General features: G+C 39.1%; 1 protein-coding gene across 3 annotated transcripts in view; it reads right to left on the bottom strand.

The window, feature by feature from the left end:
• Setd2 (SET domain containing 2, histone lysine methyltransferase) overlaps positions 1-18,035 on the bottom strand; it is a 109,508-nt gene that overhangs the window by 76,550 nt on the left and 14,923 nt on the right. For 2 of the 3 annotated variants that reach the window (XM_052721912.1, XM_052721895.1), the window contains exons 2-5: positions 15,917-15,932; positions 9,575-13,866; positions 6,039-6,170; positions 2,554-2,682 (exon numbers count right to left, since the gene is read on the bottom strand). In XM_052721912.1, coding sequence (XP_052577872.1) covers positions 2,554-2,682; positions 6,039-6,170; positions 9,575-13,866; positions 15,917-15,932 — 4,569 coding nt within the window. Of the gene's footprint in view, positions 1-2,553; positions 2,683-6,038; positions 6,171-9,574; positions 13,867-15,916; positions 16,020-18,035 lie in introns of those variants that run through there. The other variant, XM_052721905.1, reaches the window with a different exon arrangement.

Below are 18,035 nucleotides of genomic sequence, written 5' to 3'. Positions count from 1 at the left end.
GGCATGCACACACACGGGCACACACACACTCACAAGCAGTTTAAGTATGGCTTACAAACATCAAGTCAGTCATTCACAGCTAGGAAAGAGCACTGAACAAACTATGACATTGAAAATGGTTAGGAAACATTACATACAGCTGCAGCCCCTCTGTTGCCCTTACTTTCAGAGTTCTTTAATGATAATGAAAGTCAAATCTGTCTCTGGCTTCTTGGCTGGTCTCACTGCCCAGAACATGTATCAGGAATTTGCATAAAACAGCTGTACAAAAATGGCAATGAAGGCCAGGCGTGGTGGCACACACCTTTAATCCCAACACTCGGGAGGCAGTGGGATCTCTGAGTTCAAGGCAAGCCTGGTCTACAGACTGAGTTCCAGAACAGGCTCTAAAGCTACATAGAGAAACAAACAAACAAAAAACAAAAAAAGGCAATGAAGGAGCCTTATTTATGCAAAGAGATATTCCTAAGAATAACTCAACATAACTCTATTTCTTTCACACCAGAAAACAAAAGGAGAGGAAGGGGAGAGGAAGAAAACTACATAAAAGGTGCAAAGCAGCATCCAGGCTTTCAGACCTGGATTTGGCCTAAAGACCAAATGGAAGTTGCCTAACTCGGCTATGAACAAGGATAATGAAGTTTCACAAGTAACTCCAATGAGGTCATGTGAAGTAATAACAACTTACATAATGTATACTCTACAACCAACTGGAAATCATAACACGTCTACATTATAATACGTTCGCATGCTTTTCAGACAGATAGCATAGTACAGCCCATTTAGAAAATGTTTAGAATAAAGACTGAGAAAACTATATAAGAGTGAAGGACAAACTTTACTCTTACAGAAGTGAATTGTCCAGGGGCCTGTATAAATATACCAAAGGTTTAAATAAATGATAACTACTATGGATATCTAACACCTAAGGGATAGTAAAGATTAACACTGATGAGCTCAAAATTGGCAAATTACAAATCTTGGACCAAGGAATGAAAGAATAATTAATTCTCTAATGAGTAAACTAGAGACCTGACATCTTTTATATAAAGATGTTATTTATTTTATGTGACTAGTGCTTTGTGTGCATATATGTCTGTGTACCATGTGCATGCCTGGTGCTGAAGTCAGAAACGGGCATCAGATCCCCTGAAACAAGAGTTACAGATGGTTGTGAGCTGCGAAATGGGTGCTGGACCCCAAACCCTGGGACTCTGAAAGAACAAGAGCTTTCAACCACTGAACCATCTCTCCGGCCAGATGTCTTTTTTTTTTTAAATGCGATCCTGGCTGGAAAAACAAAAACAAAAAACAAAATATAAATAAAAAAGGGAGGGGATGGAGAAATGGCTCAGAGTTTACGAGCACTGGCTGTTCTTCCAGAGGTCCTGAGTTCAGTTCCCAGCAACCACATGATGGCTCACAGCCATCTGTAATGAGATCTGGTGCCCTCTTCTGGCGGGCAGGCGTACATGCAGATAAAACACTATACATAATAAATCTTAAAAAAATAAAAAATAAAAAAAAAATAAAAAAGGGAGGAAAAGCAACAATTGCATACAAATAAAACTCAGCTGGGCGAAGTGGCATGTGTATTTAATCCCAGCAACTGGGAGGCAGAGGCAGCGGATCCCTATGAGTTCAAGACCAGCCTCAATAAACAACAAAACTCAAGTAGGCACAGAAAAATATAGCCAATAAATAAAGTTTTATAATAGCCATGACAAACATGTTTAGATTTCAGTAATAAAAACCTAATTACTAAACCTAAAAAGTTAAATTATTATCTTTATAATCAATATTAAAGGAGCCAGAGAGACGGCTCAGCAATTAAGAACACTGGCCATTCTTCCAGAGGACCAACGTTCATCTCCCAGCAACCAAAATGGCAGCTCACAACTATCTGTAATTCCAATTCCATGGGATCCAATGCACTCTTCTGACTTCTTCTGGCACTAGGCACACAACTGGTACACAGACATACATCGAGGCAAAACATCCATACATATAAAGTAAAAATAATCAAGCCTGGGCTGGGAGGTGGTGGCAAACGCCTTTAATCCCAGCACTCAGGAGGCAGAGGCAGGTAGATCTCTGTGAGTTCGAGGCCAGCCTGGTCTACAGAGTGAGATCCAGGACAGGCTCCAAAGCTACACAGATAAACCCTGTCTCAAAAAAACAAAAAACAAAAAAATGGGACTTTTTTTCTTTTTTTTGATTTGAGACAGGGGTTCTCTGTGTAGCTTAGCCTGCCCTGGAACTCCCTCTGTAGACCAGGCTGGCCTTAAACTCAGAGATCTGCCTGGTTCTCTCTGCCTCCTGAGTGCCAGGACTAAAGGCGTGCGCCGCCGCCGCCGCCGCCGCCACCACCACCACCTGGCCAAAACAGGACTTTTATTTTCTAGAAATCAATTTAACAAACTAGTTACCAAATAGTCATTCTACATAATAACCATTACTAAACACCACTGAAATAAATCATTTTCCTATAAAATGCCTAATCAAATTCAGTAACACGAAAATGAAGTGAAAGGTGCCTGAAACAGAACTTACGAAGGAAGATCCTTGGCAGCTCTTAAACCCCAGCCTTTCTTTTCTGTCAGGATAACTTCTACATCTGCATGCTGCTTTCTCTGAAACCGTCTATTCGAACAATAATCTCCATTTGGACATCGAGAGGAGCTGAAATGAGAAATGGATAAAAGATAATTCTTTAAATACCATAAAGAATTTTAACATCTTTGCAAGATATCCCATTATTATTGAATAGTTTATTTGTGGCTAACCAATGACCCTTACTCAATATTATCACTTCCATCACAAAAGCAATCCTTAGAATTCAGTGTCTATATTGCTCCTGAGGGAACATACCCACAACATAGTCTAGCCATTTGATCATCCAAAGAAAAACTTATCTGCCACTTTCTGGTGTCTAGAATACAATTCCCATCTGTACACAATCTTTGAATTCACTGACAGTGACTAGATTTGCTAATCAGAGCTGCACCGACAGACCTTATTAAACTCTTATGTTATCATGTATATGCTGTCTGACCACAGTTATTAATACTCTTTAAGTTATATTTATTTATTTATTTATCTTGCATGCATGTGGGAATTAGAGTACAACTCTAGAAGTCAGTTCTCTCCTTCCATTATATAGAAGCCAGGGGAATCAACACTCAGGTCATGAGGCTTCATAATAAGGACCTTTACCCATTGAGCCATCTTGCCAGCCCAGTTACTAATTTTACACCAACTTAGTAATACAGACACTTCATATTAATCTTATTTTGCTGAAGTTTAACTTATTTTGTTTAAATGCACTTCCTCTTACTTCCATTCAAATCATCAATTTGGTCTTTTGAACGAAACTACATACATGTACACATACACACACACAAACACAAAATTTAAAATAGAAATAAGGGCTGGAGAGATGGCTCAGTGGTTAAGAGTACTGGCTGCTCTTCCAGAGGACTTAAGTTCAATTCCCAGCACCAACATGGCAGCTCACAACTCTCTCTAACTCCAGTTCTGGGAGATCTGACACAGACACACATGCAAGCAAAACACCAATACACATTTAAAAAAAAAAATTTTAATATTTTAAAAAATAGAAATAAAGGTGTGTTTTCTTATTTTTCTGAAATACATGTTTTTTATTTTTGTGAAACTATAACAGGAACAAAAATAAAAGCTAAACTTTGCTGCAAAAAAAATTTTTTTCATTAACATTAAAAATAAAGAGCCCTGGAATGGAGTGGTAGCTCATTCCTATAATCCCAGCATTGAGGAACCATAGGGAGGCAATTTCCTAGAGTTTGAAGCTAACCTGGACTACACAGAAAGTTTATGGCCAGACTGGGCTACAAAACCCTAACTGTCTCATCAAAACAGAAGAAAAAAGAAGGTACCTACTGACTATGTAGACCAGGCTGGCCTCAAATCTCAGGGATCTGCCTGCCTCTTCCTCTAAGTGCTGGGATAAAAAGTGTGCACTGCCTAGACTAATTTTTCCATGTTAAAATAATCAGGCTGGAGAGATGGACCAGCTTTTCTTTCGGAGAATTTGGGTTCGAATTTCAGCACATATATGGCAGCTAACAACCATCTGTAACTCCAGTTCCAGGGCATCTTCTTTTGGCTTCCACAGGCACCAGGCATGTACTTAGATATAAATGTAGGCAAAAACATCCATACACATAAAAAAATAAGAAAAAAGAATTTTCAATTAATCAGATTAGTTTTAAAAAGCTATCAAGCCAGGCAGTGAAGGAGCACATCTTTAATCCCAACGCTTGGAAGGCAGAGGCATGCAGATCTCTGTAAATTCAAGGCTAGCCTGGTCTACAGAGCAAGTTCCAGGACAACCAGGTCTACATAGAGAAACCCTTGTCTCGAAAAACCAAGTGGGGGTGAAAAAAAAAAAAAAAGAGGGGCTGGAGAGATGGCTCAGTGGTTAAGAGCACTGATTGCTCTTCTAGAGGACCTGAGTTCAATTCCCAGTACCCAACTCACAGCTCACAGCTCACTGTAACTCCAGTTCCAGGTTACCTGACACCCATGGCAAAGCACCAATGCACACAAAATTTAAAAAAAAAAGAAAAAGAAAAGAAACCAAACTATCAAACATTTTTAGCCAGGCATGATGGTACACGACTTCAATCCTAACACTGGGAGGCAGAGAGGCAGATGAATCTCATGAGTTCTAGGCCTGGGTAGTCTACATAGCAAGTTTCAGACCAGACAAGGATATATATACTCTGTCTCAAACAACAATTAAAAAAAAGAAAACAGAAACATTTTGAATGCAGACATATTTAACATTTTATAAATTATAATAATTAAGTATGTACCAGCAGGAAATTAATTACTAAGGTCAACTATGAACAGAAAACCTAATGTAGCTAAGGGAAAAAATTAGGTAGGCTTGGCTGGTCAATGGTGGCACACGCTTTTAATCCCAACACTCAGGAGGCAGAGACAGATGAACTCTGTGTTCTAGGCTAGCCTGGTCTACAGAGCAAGATCCAGGACAGTCAGAGCTACACAGAAAAACCCTATTTTGAAAAGAAAAACACAAAAACAAAAACACGCATCCTCCCTACCCCCGAAAGAATTAGATAGGCTTGTATGTGAAATTCTGATTAGGTCTGATTATCCAAAAGTATACATAGTATGTTTGTTTTTACACACACACACACACACACACACACACACACACAATAAACACATATGCCTGTGTTGTACACATTAATATTTCTGGGAAAACTACAAAGAGAGGTTTGGGAAAAGGTATTTCACCTTTTGCATTTTCAAATTTTAGTGTTTTATTTTATAATCAAAGTTTAAAATTTAGTCCTGGGGCATTACAAAAGTAAAGTAAAAGGAGGACTGAATTAATAGTAGTAGTAGAGGCTGACCATGGTGACATACAAGTCTTAACCCCAACACTCCGGAGGCAGAGGCAGAGGCTGCCATCTCTGTGTGTTTGAGGCCAGCTTGGTCTCTATAGGGAGTTCCAGGGGAGCCAGAGCTACATAATAGATCTTATTTCAAAACGGCAAAAAAAAAAAAAAAAAAAGAAAAAAGGAAGGGGCTGGAGAGATGACTCAGCGGTTAAGAGCACTGGCTGCTCTTCCAGAGGTCTTGAGTTCAATTCCCAGCACCCACATGGTGGCTCACAATCATCTATAATGAGATCTGGTGCTCTCTTCTCACCTGCAGGCAGAACACTGTATACATAATAAACAAATGAATCTTAAAAAAAAAAAAGAAAGAAAGAAAAGAATAGTAATAGACTATTAATATTAGCAACAGAACTGTTTTGTATAGAACTTACGTCCCAGATGCTATAATCTAATGAGCAATGCAGGAGGAATATGTCTTATTATCCGTTTTCTATTAAACACTGGAGATTTTATTGCTTATAAATACTCACATGTAGGGAAAGGTTTAAAATTATATCCTTAGTTCTTGTTCATATTTAGAGACCCATACTGAAGAGCTGAGGAAGAGCAGAGCATTTTACTTACCATTCAATCATGAGGAGACGGTTAAGGCAATCTTCTCCACATGCTATTTCACCCTGAGCTCTCTCATCTTTAGAAAGAGGTGTACACTCACACTGCATTCGCTTAATGTCCCGATGGGATTTATTCTTCTTTCTATGGGGTAAATTTTCATAAAACTTAGTTATATTAAGTCTCTTGAAGATAATATATTCAATCAAATAAGTACTAAATCTCAGTTTCAAGTTTATTTCTATGAGTCTACCACTCAAAAGGAAGGCCACACTAAGCTGGAAACTGACTTGAGTTCAAGACCAGCCTGGACTGTAAGAGCAAGACTCTATCCTCCTATACCCCCACCCCCTCATCTCCATCCCACTAACCACCCACCCCCCCAAAAAAAAGAAGAGGATGGGATGATGATGATGAGCTAGTCATTAGCATTTGTTAGATAAAAGCCAGGTGTGGTGACCTATGCCTGTAATCCAAGCTATTCAGGAGCCTGAGAGAAGGACACAAATTCAAATCCTCGCTAAACCATGAGTACATATCCAGCCAGAACAATTTAAAACCCTGTATGGAGCCCAGGAGGTGGGGAGTTCCCAGAAACAAAGTCTGGGGAATACAGCTAGCTCAATTAGCAAAGTACTTGCTAATGCCATACAAATAGGCCCTAGGTTCAATTCCACAGCACCACAGGAAGGAGGGGAAGAAAGGAACATGTGACAATGAGGGGAGAAATGAGTTTAAGTCTTGTCATTGTGAAACTCAACCCTTACTTTCTAGTTCAGGTCAGCTAAATCCCAGACTCAACAATTTCAAGTCACTTACCAAGATTAGAAAAGACAGAAAATTTGTGATTTTCAAATAATGAGGTGACTGGTTAGCTCAAGTTTGAGAATTAGACCAAGGTAGCATATGGCTATAATCATAGGACTCTAAGGCAAGAAATCTTGGGTTCAAGGCCAGTCTGGGCTACATAGCAAGATCTCATTTCAAAAAAAATAGAATGAGAACTCATGGGGAACAAACAGTTTCGGCTACAGGCTCAGGGAAATAAGAGCAACTGGTAAATAAAAGTTTGTATGGTGCTGGAGGGATGACTCAGCAGTTACGAGCACTTGCTCTCTTGCAGAGGACCCAGGCTCAATCCCCAGCACCAACGTGGTAGCTTACAGCTACCCATAACTCCAGTTCCAGTGCCCTCTGCTGGTCTCTAAAAGCACCAGGCAAGCAGGCCATGTACATTTATACACATAAAATAAAATCTAATTTTTATTTTTATTTATTTTTTATTTTTTTGGTTTTTTTCGAGTCAGGGTTTCTCTGTGTTGTTTTGGTGCCTGTCCTGAATCTCGCTCTATAGACCAGGTTGGCCCCAAACTCACAGAGATCTGCCTGGCTCTGCCTCCCGAGTGCTGGGATTAAAGGCGTGTACCACCACTGCCCAGCTTTTTTTTTTTTTTGGTAGATATAAAATTCTGTCTCAAAAAAGCCGGGCAGTGTTGGCATACACCTTTAATGCCAGCACTCTGAGAGGCAGAGGCAGGTGGATCTTGAAGTTAAGGACAGCCTAGTCTACAAAGCCAGTTGCAGAATAGCCAGGACTGTTGCACAGAGAAACCCTGTCTCAAAAAAACAAAACAAAAGCAAAATAAAATTTTAATCAAGAGCTTTGATTCAACCAGATCTGGGTACAGTGACACGTGCCTATAATCCCAGCACTGGGGAGCCTGAAGTAAAAATACCAGTTTTATACCAGCCTTGGCTACTGAGCAAGCTCTAGGCCAGCCTGGGTTAAATAAGTGGGATCCTGTTTCACAAGAGAAAGAGTGTATATTTAACTGAACCAAATCTTTTATGGGATCCCTTAGTGGTATACAACACAGTTGTATATATCTGTTTAAAAAGTGAACAGATTTTTTTTTAAATGAAGTAAGACTATAAAACAACCAGAGCCAGGCATGTCAGTTAATGCTTGTAGCACTAGCTGAAGAAGAGGCAAAGGCAGGAGGATAGACAGATCCAAAGAGATCTCGGTCATCCCAGGTAATATAATGAGACATAACCTCAAAAATAAATTCAGAAAACTAAAAAAGAATAATCAGGTAAAGATTTCAGAAGCAAAATTTTCTCAAAATAAAGTATTTTGGTGGAGGAATTAAGCTATCCAAGCTCTATTAAGTTCCTAAAAACTCATGCCAAAACTGAGAGTGGTGACATGTACTTGTAGTCCCAGCACTTGGGAAGTGGAAGCAGAAAAATCAGATTCAAGGTCAGTCTGGGCTGCACAAGACTTTGTCAAACAAACAAACAACGAACAAGTCTTTTTACCTTATGCATACAATAAAAAAAAAATTAACAAAAATTTCATTGTTTAAAGGGATGACAGCTAGACTGAATCTTAACTCGAGGGAGCTCTACACAAAAGGAAAGGGGTACACACTAAAAAACACATTCAGTGGTGGAGAGAGAGCTCAGCAGTTAGAGTGCTAGTTATTCTTCCAGGGAATCAGGAAGGAGTTTGATTCCCAGCAGCCACCTCAGGCACAACAGCCTCTGGGGCTCCAGGGTATCCAATGGCCCCTCTGGCCCCAACTCATATACACAAGCCCACATACACATAATTTAAAATATCGTAATAAAAATTTGTTAAGACAACTGGCAGAACTACTGTACTCTAATTATGACTTTATACTACCTAAAAGTGCTTCGTGTGCCCGTTTAAAAGAAAAAAAGCATCTAACAATCACGTGTCCTTTTTAAAAACTATTTTATTATTTACTTTTATGTGTATGAGTGTTGTGCCTGCATGTATGTCTGTGCACTACTTGTTTGCAGTGTCTGAGGAGACCAGAAGAGGACATGGGATTCCCTGGGGCTGGAGAAACAGACAGCTGTGAGTGACCAGGTGGATGCTGAGAACTGAACCTGGGTCCTCTAGAAAAGAAGTGTTCTTCCACTGAACCACTCGCCTGCTTCCTGGAGTTTCCTTTCATTTTTCTGTCACAATTTCACATGAAAAAGGAATTAAGAAAAAGTAGGCTAGCTTAAATTATACCTTTAAAACCACGTAAAAGAAGAATGAATTAGCCGGGCGGTGGTGGCGCACGCCTTTAATCCCAGCACTCGGGAGGCAGAGGCAGGTGGATCTCTGTGAGTTCGAGGCCAGCCTGGTCTCCAAAGTGAGTACCAGGAAAGGCGCAAAGCTACACAGAGAAACCCTGTCTTGAAAAAACCAAAAAAAAAAAAAAAAAAAAAAAAAGAAGAATGAATTAAAAAAATTAGACTGGCTTAAATTATACTTTTAAAAACCAAAGCAATTATAGAAAAAACTAGATACCACTTTCCTTAAGGTAAAAAAAAAAAAAAAAAAAAAGGAAGGAATCTATTGGTAAATCGAAATAGAAAATGACATTTTATGATTCTGTTACTCTACATTTTACCATACAAGTCTTATTTCAGTCCAAACTGCTGAAAAGCTATTTTTTATTATTACTTTCTTTCTTTCTAACAAGAAAGCATCAAGAATTGATTTTAAAAGTATTAGTTAGGCTCACCTTTCTGTTAAATAAACATTTTCTTCAATAAGATCAAAGTAGCAGGGCATCTTCCCCAGCTTGGCAAATTCTTTCCACCGCTGTGGGTCCCTGAAGTCATCCATAGCACAGGAGGGTCCCATCAGCTCCGAGTGCAGGGGCACTGAAGTCTCTCCTGCTTCACTCTCCACTCTGACTTTCTTTCTAGCCTGCAGCTCCCCATCACTTTCAGAATCACTCTCTAATTCTTGCCTCCGTTTTTTAGGAGGTCCTCTCTCTTTTATGTCATTTTTTTCAAAGTTTTTTGAAAAATCTTTCCTTTCATTCGTAACTAAAGAGTCCTTAATTGAATTGCTGCTTATTTCGGGTGCTTGCACTGATCCCTTGTCTTTTTGATGGAAGAAAAATTTATTGGACTGGCTTGAAAATTGTGATCCACTTCGTTGATCCCAATTCTCCTCTTCTTCCCGATCATCTGTTAAAGAATCTGGTACCTGCCCCTGAATTCGATCATAAGCAACCCCAGTTCCTGGAGGTCTGCCTGCTGATCTTGGATCCCAATAGCCATTGCCTTGCCAGTAACTATGGGTCCCTCCAAAATGTTCAGCACTTTGTTGATACTTGTGTGTACCACAGGCTCCATAGCTGCTGTCAGGTTGCTGGTATGTGGTAGTGGGCCTTTCTTGTTGGGAGAAGTCCCATCCTAGGTTTCTGAGCTCTTCTGATGAGTGCAAGCCATCTATACGGGAAATGTCACAAGCGGAAGAAAAGTTTAGCTCTGTTTTTCCTAGTCTACTACTATCTGGTCTGTTAGAGAAAATTATCTGTTGCCGAGACTTATTTGGAATATCTTCAAAATCATCAGAATAAACTGGTAGCTCTTGAGACCTAGATGTTTTGGTTCTTACTGTGTCCTCTGAATTCAGGTGACCTAGAGGGTCAGATTTCAAGTCTGTATGACTTGTACTATCAACCCCATCACTTTGAGAATGAGCAATTTCAGGCAGGTGATTATCTACTTTTCTGCTGAACTGTGAATAAGAAGTTTCTAGGTTCCTCTCTGTTCCTTTATGAAGGAAGAATTTTTCAGTCTGAGGACAGCTTTTACTTGCCATACTCTCAAACTTATCCTCATATGCATGTCTCCTTGATTCTAATCTTTCCTCTTCCCAGTGGTCAGAGTAATGTCGGTAGCTATGACTGCTCCGAGAAGAACAGGGACTTGTCTCTTCCATGGGCAAAGTAGAATTCTTTGGCACAACCACAACAGACTGGAGACGGTTTCTTGGAATACTGCTGTCATCAGACTCTGTATCTTCTGAATCACTTTCATCACTTGAACTTCCAGAAGATCCAGAATAATCTTCATGGATAGTAGATATTATTTCAGGAGCATTACCACTACTGTCACATTTTAAGGTGTAAGTTATACCGTCACTGTCCTCCATGGTTAAGTTCAAATCGTAAGAAAATACAACCTCTGAGTCATCAGAAGTATGTGTATGCCCTCTTCCTTCCTCATCTAAGATTTCTGGTCTTCCTCTTCTTTCATGCAATATGGAATTCTCCTCTTCTTGAACCTCTTGCAAAGACTGCCCAGATAATACATTATTATGCCTGTTTTCCCAAGAAGCAAATCCCTTTCCTGAATCAGGAAGGGCACTACCCACTTCTGTTTCTTTCCCTGCATACTTTAAGAACTCTGTGCTTCTTTTACTCTGCACTGCATCTAGAACTGGAGATGTATTCCCTTCACATTTTATTCCTGGCGGAAGACTCTGAAGAGATGAAATAATACCTGAACTCCCTACAGACCCATACAAATCATCAAAATGGTTAAGTGAAGCTGAACTAGTGCTACCGATGCTCTGGTTATATTCATCACATGCAAATTTTGAGTGCTGATCTGTCGGCTCTCTATTATCACATATAACTGGTTTTGATTCCAAATGCACATTCATAAAGCTATTTGAAGAAATCTTCGTAACTGAAGGTTCAATATTTTCGGCTTCGGAGTTCTCATTTGGAGAACAGTATCTATCTGAATCTTTGGTTTTGCAGCAGGAACGTCTCTTATCAACTGGTTCTTTAATTAATGTTTTGGAATAATCTACAGTCTTAACTGGCAAAGACATGAGTTTATCATGGTGTGGTGACAACAAAGGTTCTGTTTCCCTAAATGGACTTTTTGACTTATTATGCTGCCTATAGGAATCATCTGAGTCTTTTTCTTTGCATCTACCAATATTCTGAAATCCATTTGATGAAAGCATGCAAGCTTTGACCAAAGGAGATATCTCTGATCCAGTCACACTATCATCTGAAGTCATTGAAATAGCATCTGTTTTAGAAGCACAAAATGTTGCCATATCAGATTCTGTCTCTGGAGATCCATTTATATTTAATTCAATAGAACAAAAACCTCTTAACTGATCATTTTTCACTTTTGATAATGACTCCAATTCTTTAATACTATCATGGCTATCATGTCCTATAAATTCAGGCTTAAGAATAGGAGATTCATCTAGCTTTTTAAAAGTAGGTGAATCATTTAATTGATTTGATGGAGATGGAGACCCAGTCTTTTCTCTTTCAGGAATTTTATTAATTGTTCTTAATTCATTACCTTTTGAACAAGGAGTCTGCAAACTAAAAGAATGAGATTGTTTGCTTTCCTCATTTAATTCTGTACAACAGAAAGAATTTTTAAATTTATCAGACTTGGATACAGGTTTTGAAAGGGCAGATTTGTAACGGGAAGCACTGCTATCGTGCTTAGAATAGGAGGACCCCCGACGGAATCCCAGTTCAGTCGGGGGAGAACAACATCTTTTTATGGCTTCATGCTCTGAAGTCCGCTTGGATTCTCTTTCTGGTTTTGAAGAATACTTTCCTCTTCTCTCCATCTCTAAGTAAGAAGTCTCAGTTTTACAGTCCCGATCAAATTTAGAGTAAGATGATGATGTCCTTAGGTCTCTGTAGGAATGGGATGAGGTGCGCCTTGGATATGTCTTCTTATATTCATCTTCAGAGTCTGAGCTCTCCCGTGTCCTGTTATCTGTATAGGGCCGAGAATAGCGTGTCCTTTCACGGTAAGGGGAACTCCTATGGTAGCGCCGATCAGAATCGTAATAATGAGATCGCTCTGACCGAGAATAAGACAAACTAGTTCTAGAGACTCTGTCAGATCTAGAACGAGATCGGCTCCGCCTTCTGTCCCTTTCAGACCTACATCGGGAAGATACATACCGAGTATCTCTTTCAAGTTTTGTGTAGCTAAAGTATTTATCATCTCTCTCTGTTTTAGATCGCGATGATTTCCCCAAATCCTCACTTTTTGAAGGTACTGAGCTCTTTTTAAAATCTCTTTCCTTCTCAATGCTTGTTGAAGATTTCAAGTCATGTGATCTTTGACTGGAGGAAGTCCGTACAGAATCTTCATCAGATTCTGAACCAAGCAATGTACCTTCAAATTGTGAAGATTTCTTCTTAGAACTTGCTTTTTTAGAACTGAGGCTTATCTTAGAACCATCAGAAACTTCGTCTTCCTTCCCAATATGGGAATCTTCTCTTTGCAGGGGATTATCTGCTTGTTCCTTCAAAGTTTGAACTGTGTGTTCTTCCAAACTATTAGATACAATATCCTGCTTCATATCCACCTCTAAAGATTCGGGCACACTTTTAACAGGCGATTCTTTCTGAGCTCTATCTACTGGTAAGGGTACTGGTGCAGTCATTAGTACTGTTACTGGGGGATGTGGTAAGACCACTGGCTCTGATATTGGTGCTGGTGGTGAGGGTGATGTGGCTTGGGGAGGTGGAGGAGGTGGAGGTGGAGATGAAGGTGGTGAATCTATAGTTGATTCTGCTATGACTGCTGGTAACTGTGTTGGAGGAGGAAGGGGAGATGCTACTGCTGTAGTTGTAGCCGGCTGTGGCCTGGATGTCACATGAAGCAGATGTTTCTTAAAATGAATTCTACCCAACTCCACTCTTGACTTTGGTGGGGAAGACTCTTCTGTAGCAGGAAAAGTATCTCCTGGGTCCATTTTCACTTTAGGGGTTGAGTCTACTGGAAGAGGGTTAGCTGGGGAGTTTGGAGAATCGCTCTGCTTTTCATTGCTAAGTGCAGTGAGAAACCTGTTCTGTAAAGTTTTCTTTGTAAGACTGAAGCTGAATGACACCTTCTGCCGTCCTTGTTCCTCCAAATTAACTTTTGTCTTCGTGCCCTTGGGCAAAAATCGACTAGAAGCAACACCTTTGAACATTGGTCCTTTGATGAAACCTGTTTTCTGCACATTTTCAATCTTTGCCTACAAAAGAACAAAACAATTACAGTAATAAAGGCTTTCTTTCAAATTGTGAATATCACAAATTGTCAATATCAAAATTTTAAATGTTTATCAGAGAAATTTTTTAAAAATTAACAGTAGTATAACTTTCACTATGCTACAAATGGAATTTAGCTTTTCATTATAATTAGGCATAATCAAAAGTATAAATAACAAATCACTAAGCTTTAACAATTATCTATATTTTTTTCCATTTAATCCTACATTAAAGAATTCTATCCATGTTGGCACTATTTTCTAGATACTTAGTCCTTTTTTTTTTTTTGGTGGGGGTAGCTTTTTTTGTTTTGTTATTGTTTTAAGTGTTGATTTTTGTTTTTTAGTTTTTTTGTTTTGGTGGTGCTTTTTTGGATTTTGGTTTTGAGGCAGAATCTCACTATGTAGCCCAGGTTTTCTTTGAACTCATATTAATCCTCATGCTTCTACCTCCCCAGTGCTGGGATTACAACCATGCACTACCATGCTTCAGCTCAAGCAGAATTTAAACAAGAATTTTTTTTAACCTGATATGTAGATGACATTTATATACACGGCAATAAATAACACCTCAGTAGACAAAATAGTTTGTTATGTTTTACTTATCTAAGAAACACCAAAGATCAAATAAACCAAGGGTCTCCTGGCATCACACAGAATCAGTAGAGTACAGGGCAAAATATATGAGCCATACTGGGGAATATTAAATCAATAGCTCTAAAATGAAGCAAAAAAAAATTGTTTGGGGTATTTTTTTTAGGCAGGGATCAACAAGCACCAGGCAATTTTAATGACCTTCCCTGGTACAAACTAGCCTCTTACCACATACATTTTACTGATAAAGTGGCCCAAAAAGGGCCAGGCCTTCTGCTGTACTAGAAATTACTCTGCCTTAGCACACTACCACTCTCTCTGCCTGGACTACACACACTTTGGTAATAATAATTTATTTTCTAATATTACTATGTGAACAAGATACAGATAAAAAGCTCTTCTCCATTATCTGACCAAGCACCAATGGAAATGGTGGGAGTCAGAAGTTAAAGGCATAACCTAGGTTGTTGAAAGAATAACAGAAAAATCTACAGACACAAACTCAAGCATATAAATATATGTTGAGACAGGGTCTCTCTATGTAACCCAGGCAGGCCAGGAACTCAGAGATAAGTTTGCTTCTGCCTTCCAGCACTGAAGGTGTGCACCACCACACCCAGGCCTCAAGCCTATATTAAAAACTAATATCAGGGGCTGGAGAGATGGCTCAGTGGTTAAGAGCACTGGCTGTTCTTCCAGAGGTCCTGAGTTCAATTCCCAGCAGCCACATGGTGGCTCACAGCCATCTGTAATGAGATCTGGTGCCCTCTTCTGTCGCACAGGGATACATGCAGACAGAACACTGCATACATAATAAATGAATAAATCTTAAAACAACAACAACAAAAAATAGGTCAAGCATGTTCCAAAGCTAGATGCAGTGGCACATGCCTTTGGTCCCAGAACTCTAGAGGAGGAGGAGGCAGGCAGATCCCTGAGTTTGAGACCAGGCTGGTATACAGAGCAAGTTCCAGGACAGCCAAAGCTAAATAGAGAAACTCTGTCTTGAAAAAACCAAAAAAGAAATAAGAAAAAGTATACAGTAACTTCAAGTGAGGAAATAAAAGCTTTTACATTATACACACACAGTATATTATTCATACAGCAGTAGTTTTCAAATATTTAAGAAACAGAATCTACTTTTCAAATTAAATTTTACATGGAAACTTACTAGAGACAGATAAAAATCTGTTTCTGGAACTGCTAGTTTCTGTTACCTTTCTAAATTTCTTGAATCTTTTAAGTTTAAAATTATTTTCTTGCTATATATACTATTCCTCATTGGAATGAGTTATTATAACTTCAAAAAGTAAAATTGAGCAAAACTACTAATTTCATTTCACAAAATAATTAACTTTAAATATTTTCAACTTTTATCTAGATTCTAAAAATGCACCTTTTAAAAGGCCATTTCTTGAATAACTAGTTCAATTATACTTACCTCATTTTCTTCTTCTCTATTCCCATTCAGCCAAGAAAACATGCAAAAGAATAAAAAGGATCATAAATACTTAAAACGAAACTTTTCATTAAAACTGACACTTATACACCTTTTCCTTCTTTCATTGCCCTACTGACAGTTTTGTAACAACTTTTTCCTGCAGACAGTACAAACCACTACGCTAGGTACTGGAAAGCAAGAGTGGCTGAAGCAGGATCTCTGACCTTGAAGGTTACATTTTCTAATAAGTAACAAAGTGATTGTTACAAAAGTAACAATTCCAACCAGAGGAGTAACTATAAGGACTGAAATATATACAATGTGGCAGTAAAGTGGACAACAACTCAGTTTAAAAAGAAAAAAAAAAAGGAATGCAAAGAATCCCAAAAAGGGGATTAGTTTTTAAAGAATGTACTTTTGGAGTGACCCAAGTCAAAAGGCAAAGATTAAAACAGAACAGCTCCTACAAGTAAACTAAAAACTATTCACTATTACCTAAGTATAAGGTATAAGATAGAAGAAGTCGACAATTAAATGGAATAAGGAGCAGTGAACATGTTTCTGACAAAGAATCACCTTTTTACGCATGGTTAGGTGGGTCCTAATTTCTCTTTTTTTTTATTTAGTAACTATTCATCAGTCCCTTTGCTAAACACACAACATATACCGTGCTCCGCATCATAGTGCCACTACGTCATATATCTCAGCACCTGGTATTCTAACAAAGATACAGATTCCTACGAAGAATCAAATACCAAGTCTGCCATGCACCACTAGTGCACCAAGGCATACTGGGGACTATCTACATGGGAAAAGGAAAGTTACAAAAGGGGATGACAAGTATGTTGCTTTGTGGACTATATGGCAAGCAAAACTCAAGCACAACTACATGCTTTAAGCACTTCTTAAAAGAAATGTACAAAAATCCCCTCCAAATGAAGGTCTAAATAGTAACTCAGTTGATTCATTAACAAGCATCTATGGAAGTTAGAACAAAGCAATGGCTAGTTGTGATAAAAAAAAAAAATGCTGGTAATCTAAGCTACAAAGCACACTGAGGCGAAAGGAATCCAAGTTCAAGGACCCCAAGGGCTATATAGTTTTAAGCCCATCTGCACAACTTAGTAGACCCTGCCTCAAAATAAAAAGGATGAAAAGGTCTGAGAAGGAGCAAGCATAGTGCTGCATGTTTTATGATCCAATACTTGAGAAACAGAAGCAGGACATCATAATTAGCTGGAGGCCAACAAGGGCTACATGGGTTCTGCCTCAAAACAGAACAACTGAGGTTATACTGTCAGAGTGCTTGGCAAATGTGAATGGCCCCCAGGTTCAATTCCCACAAAAGACAGAATACTACATACCACAAAAGACAAAAAATAAAAACATGTAATAAAGATACATTGATAAGATGGCCAGGTGGCGGTGGTGGGGAACACAAACAAAAACGACTCATAATGGAGAGATGGCTCAGCAGTTGAGAGCATTTGTTGCTCTTACAGAGGACCCGGGTTCAGCTCCCAGCACACACGGTAGCTCACAACCATCTGTGCTCCAGTTCCAGGGAATTCAACACCCTCTTCAGTTCTCCATGAGCACCAAGAATGTAAGTGGTACACACACATACACATAAAATACATACAACTAAGAAAGAAAAAGGTAAAAGAAAAAAAAATAGCCCGCTATGGATGTTGATGCCCCAAACCTTCCATCCCAGCACTCAGAGACAAACTGAGCTGTGCAAATTTGCAGACCAGCTTGGTGTATGTAACAACCTTCAGGTCAGCCAGACCTTGTGTCAAAAAACTGAGCAGATGGGCTTGAAAGATGGCTCTGCGGTTAACAGCAAAGCACCCACATTGCATCTAATAACCATCTGTAACTCCAGTTCCAGAAGAGTTCAACATTCTCTTTGCGCGCACGCACGCGCGCACGCGCACACACACACACACACACACACACACACACACACACACACAATTTTTTTTAAAAAATTTTAAATTGAGAATGAAGCTCGGTGGTAAAGTGATTATCTAACATAAACAAAGCCCTGGGTTCCTTCCTCAGCACTTGTGGCACAAACAAACAAACAAACCACTAAGCTGGGTGGTGGCACACG

The sequence above is a fragment of the Peromyscus californicus genome, unplaced genomic scaffold (assembly GCF_007827085.1).
Source record: "Peromyscus californicus insignis strain IS unplaced genomic scaffold, ASM782708v3 Scaffold_11__1_contigs__length_118956290, whole genome shotgun sequence".
Lineage (NCBI taxonomy): Eukaryota > Metazoa > Chordata > Mammalia > Rodentia > Cricetidae > Peromyscus > Peromyscus californicus.
Note: the sequence above shows the minus strand (reverse complement) of the source record. Positions and strands in the feature narration are given on the sequence as shown.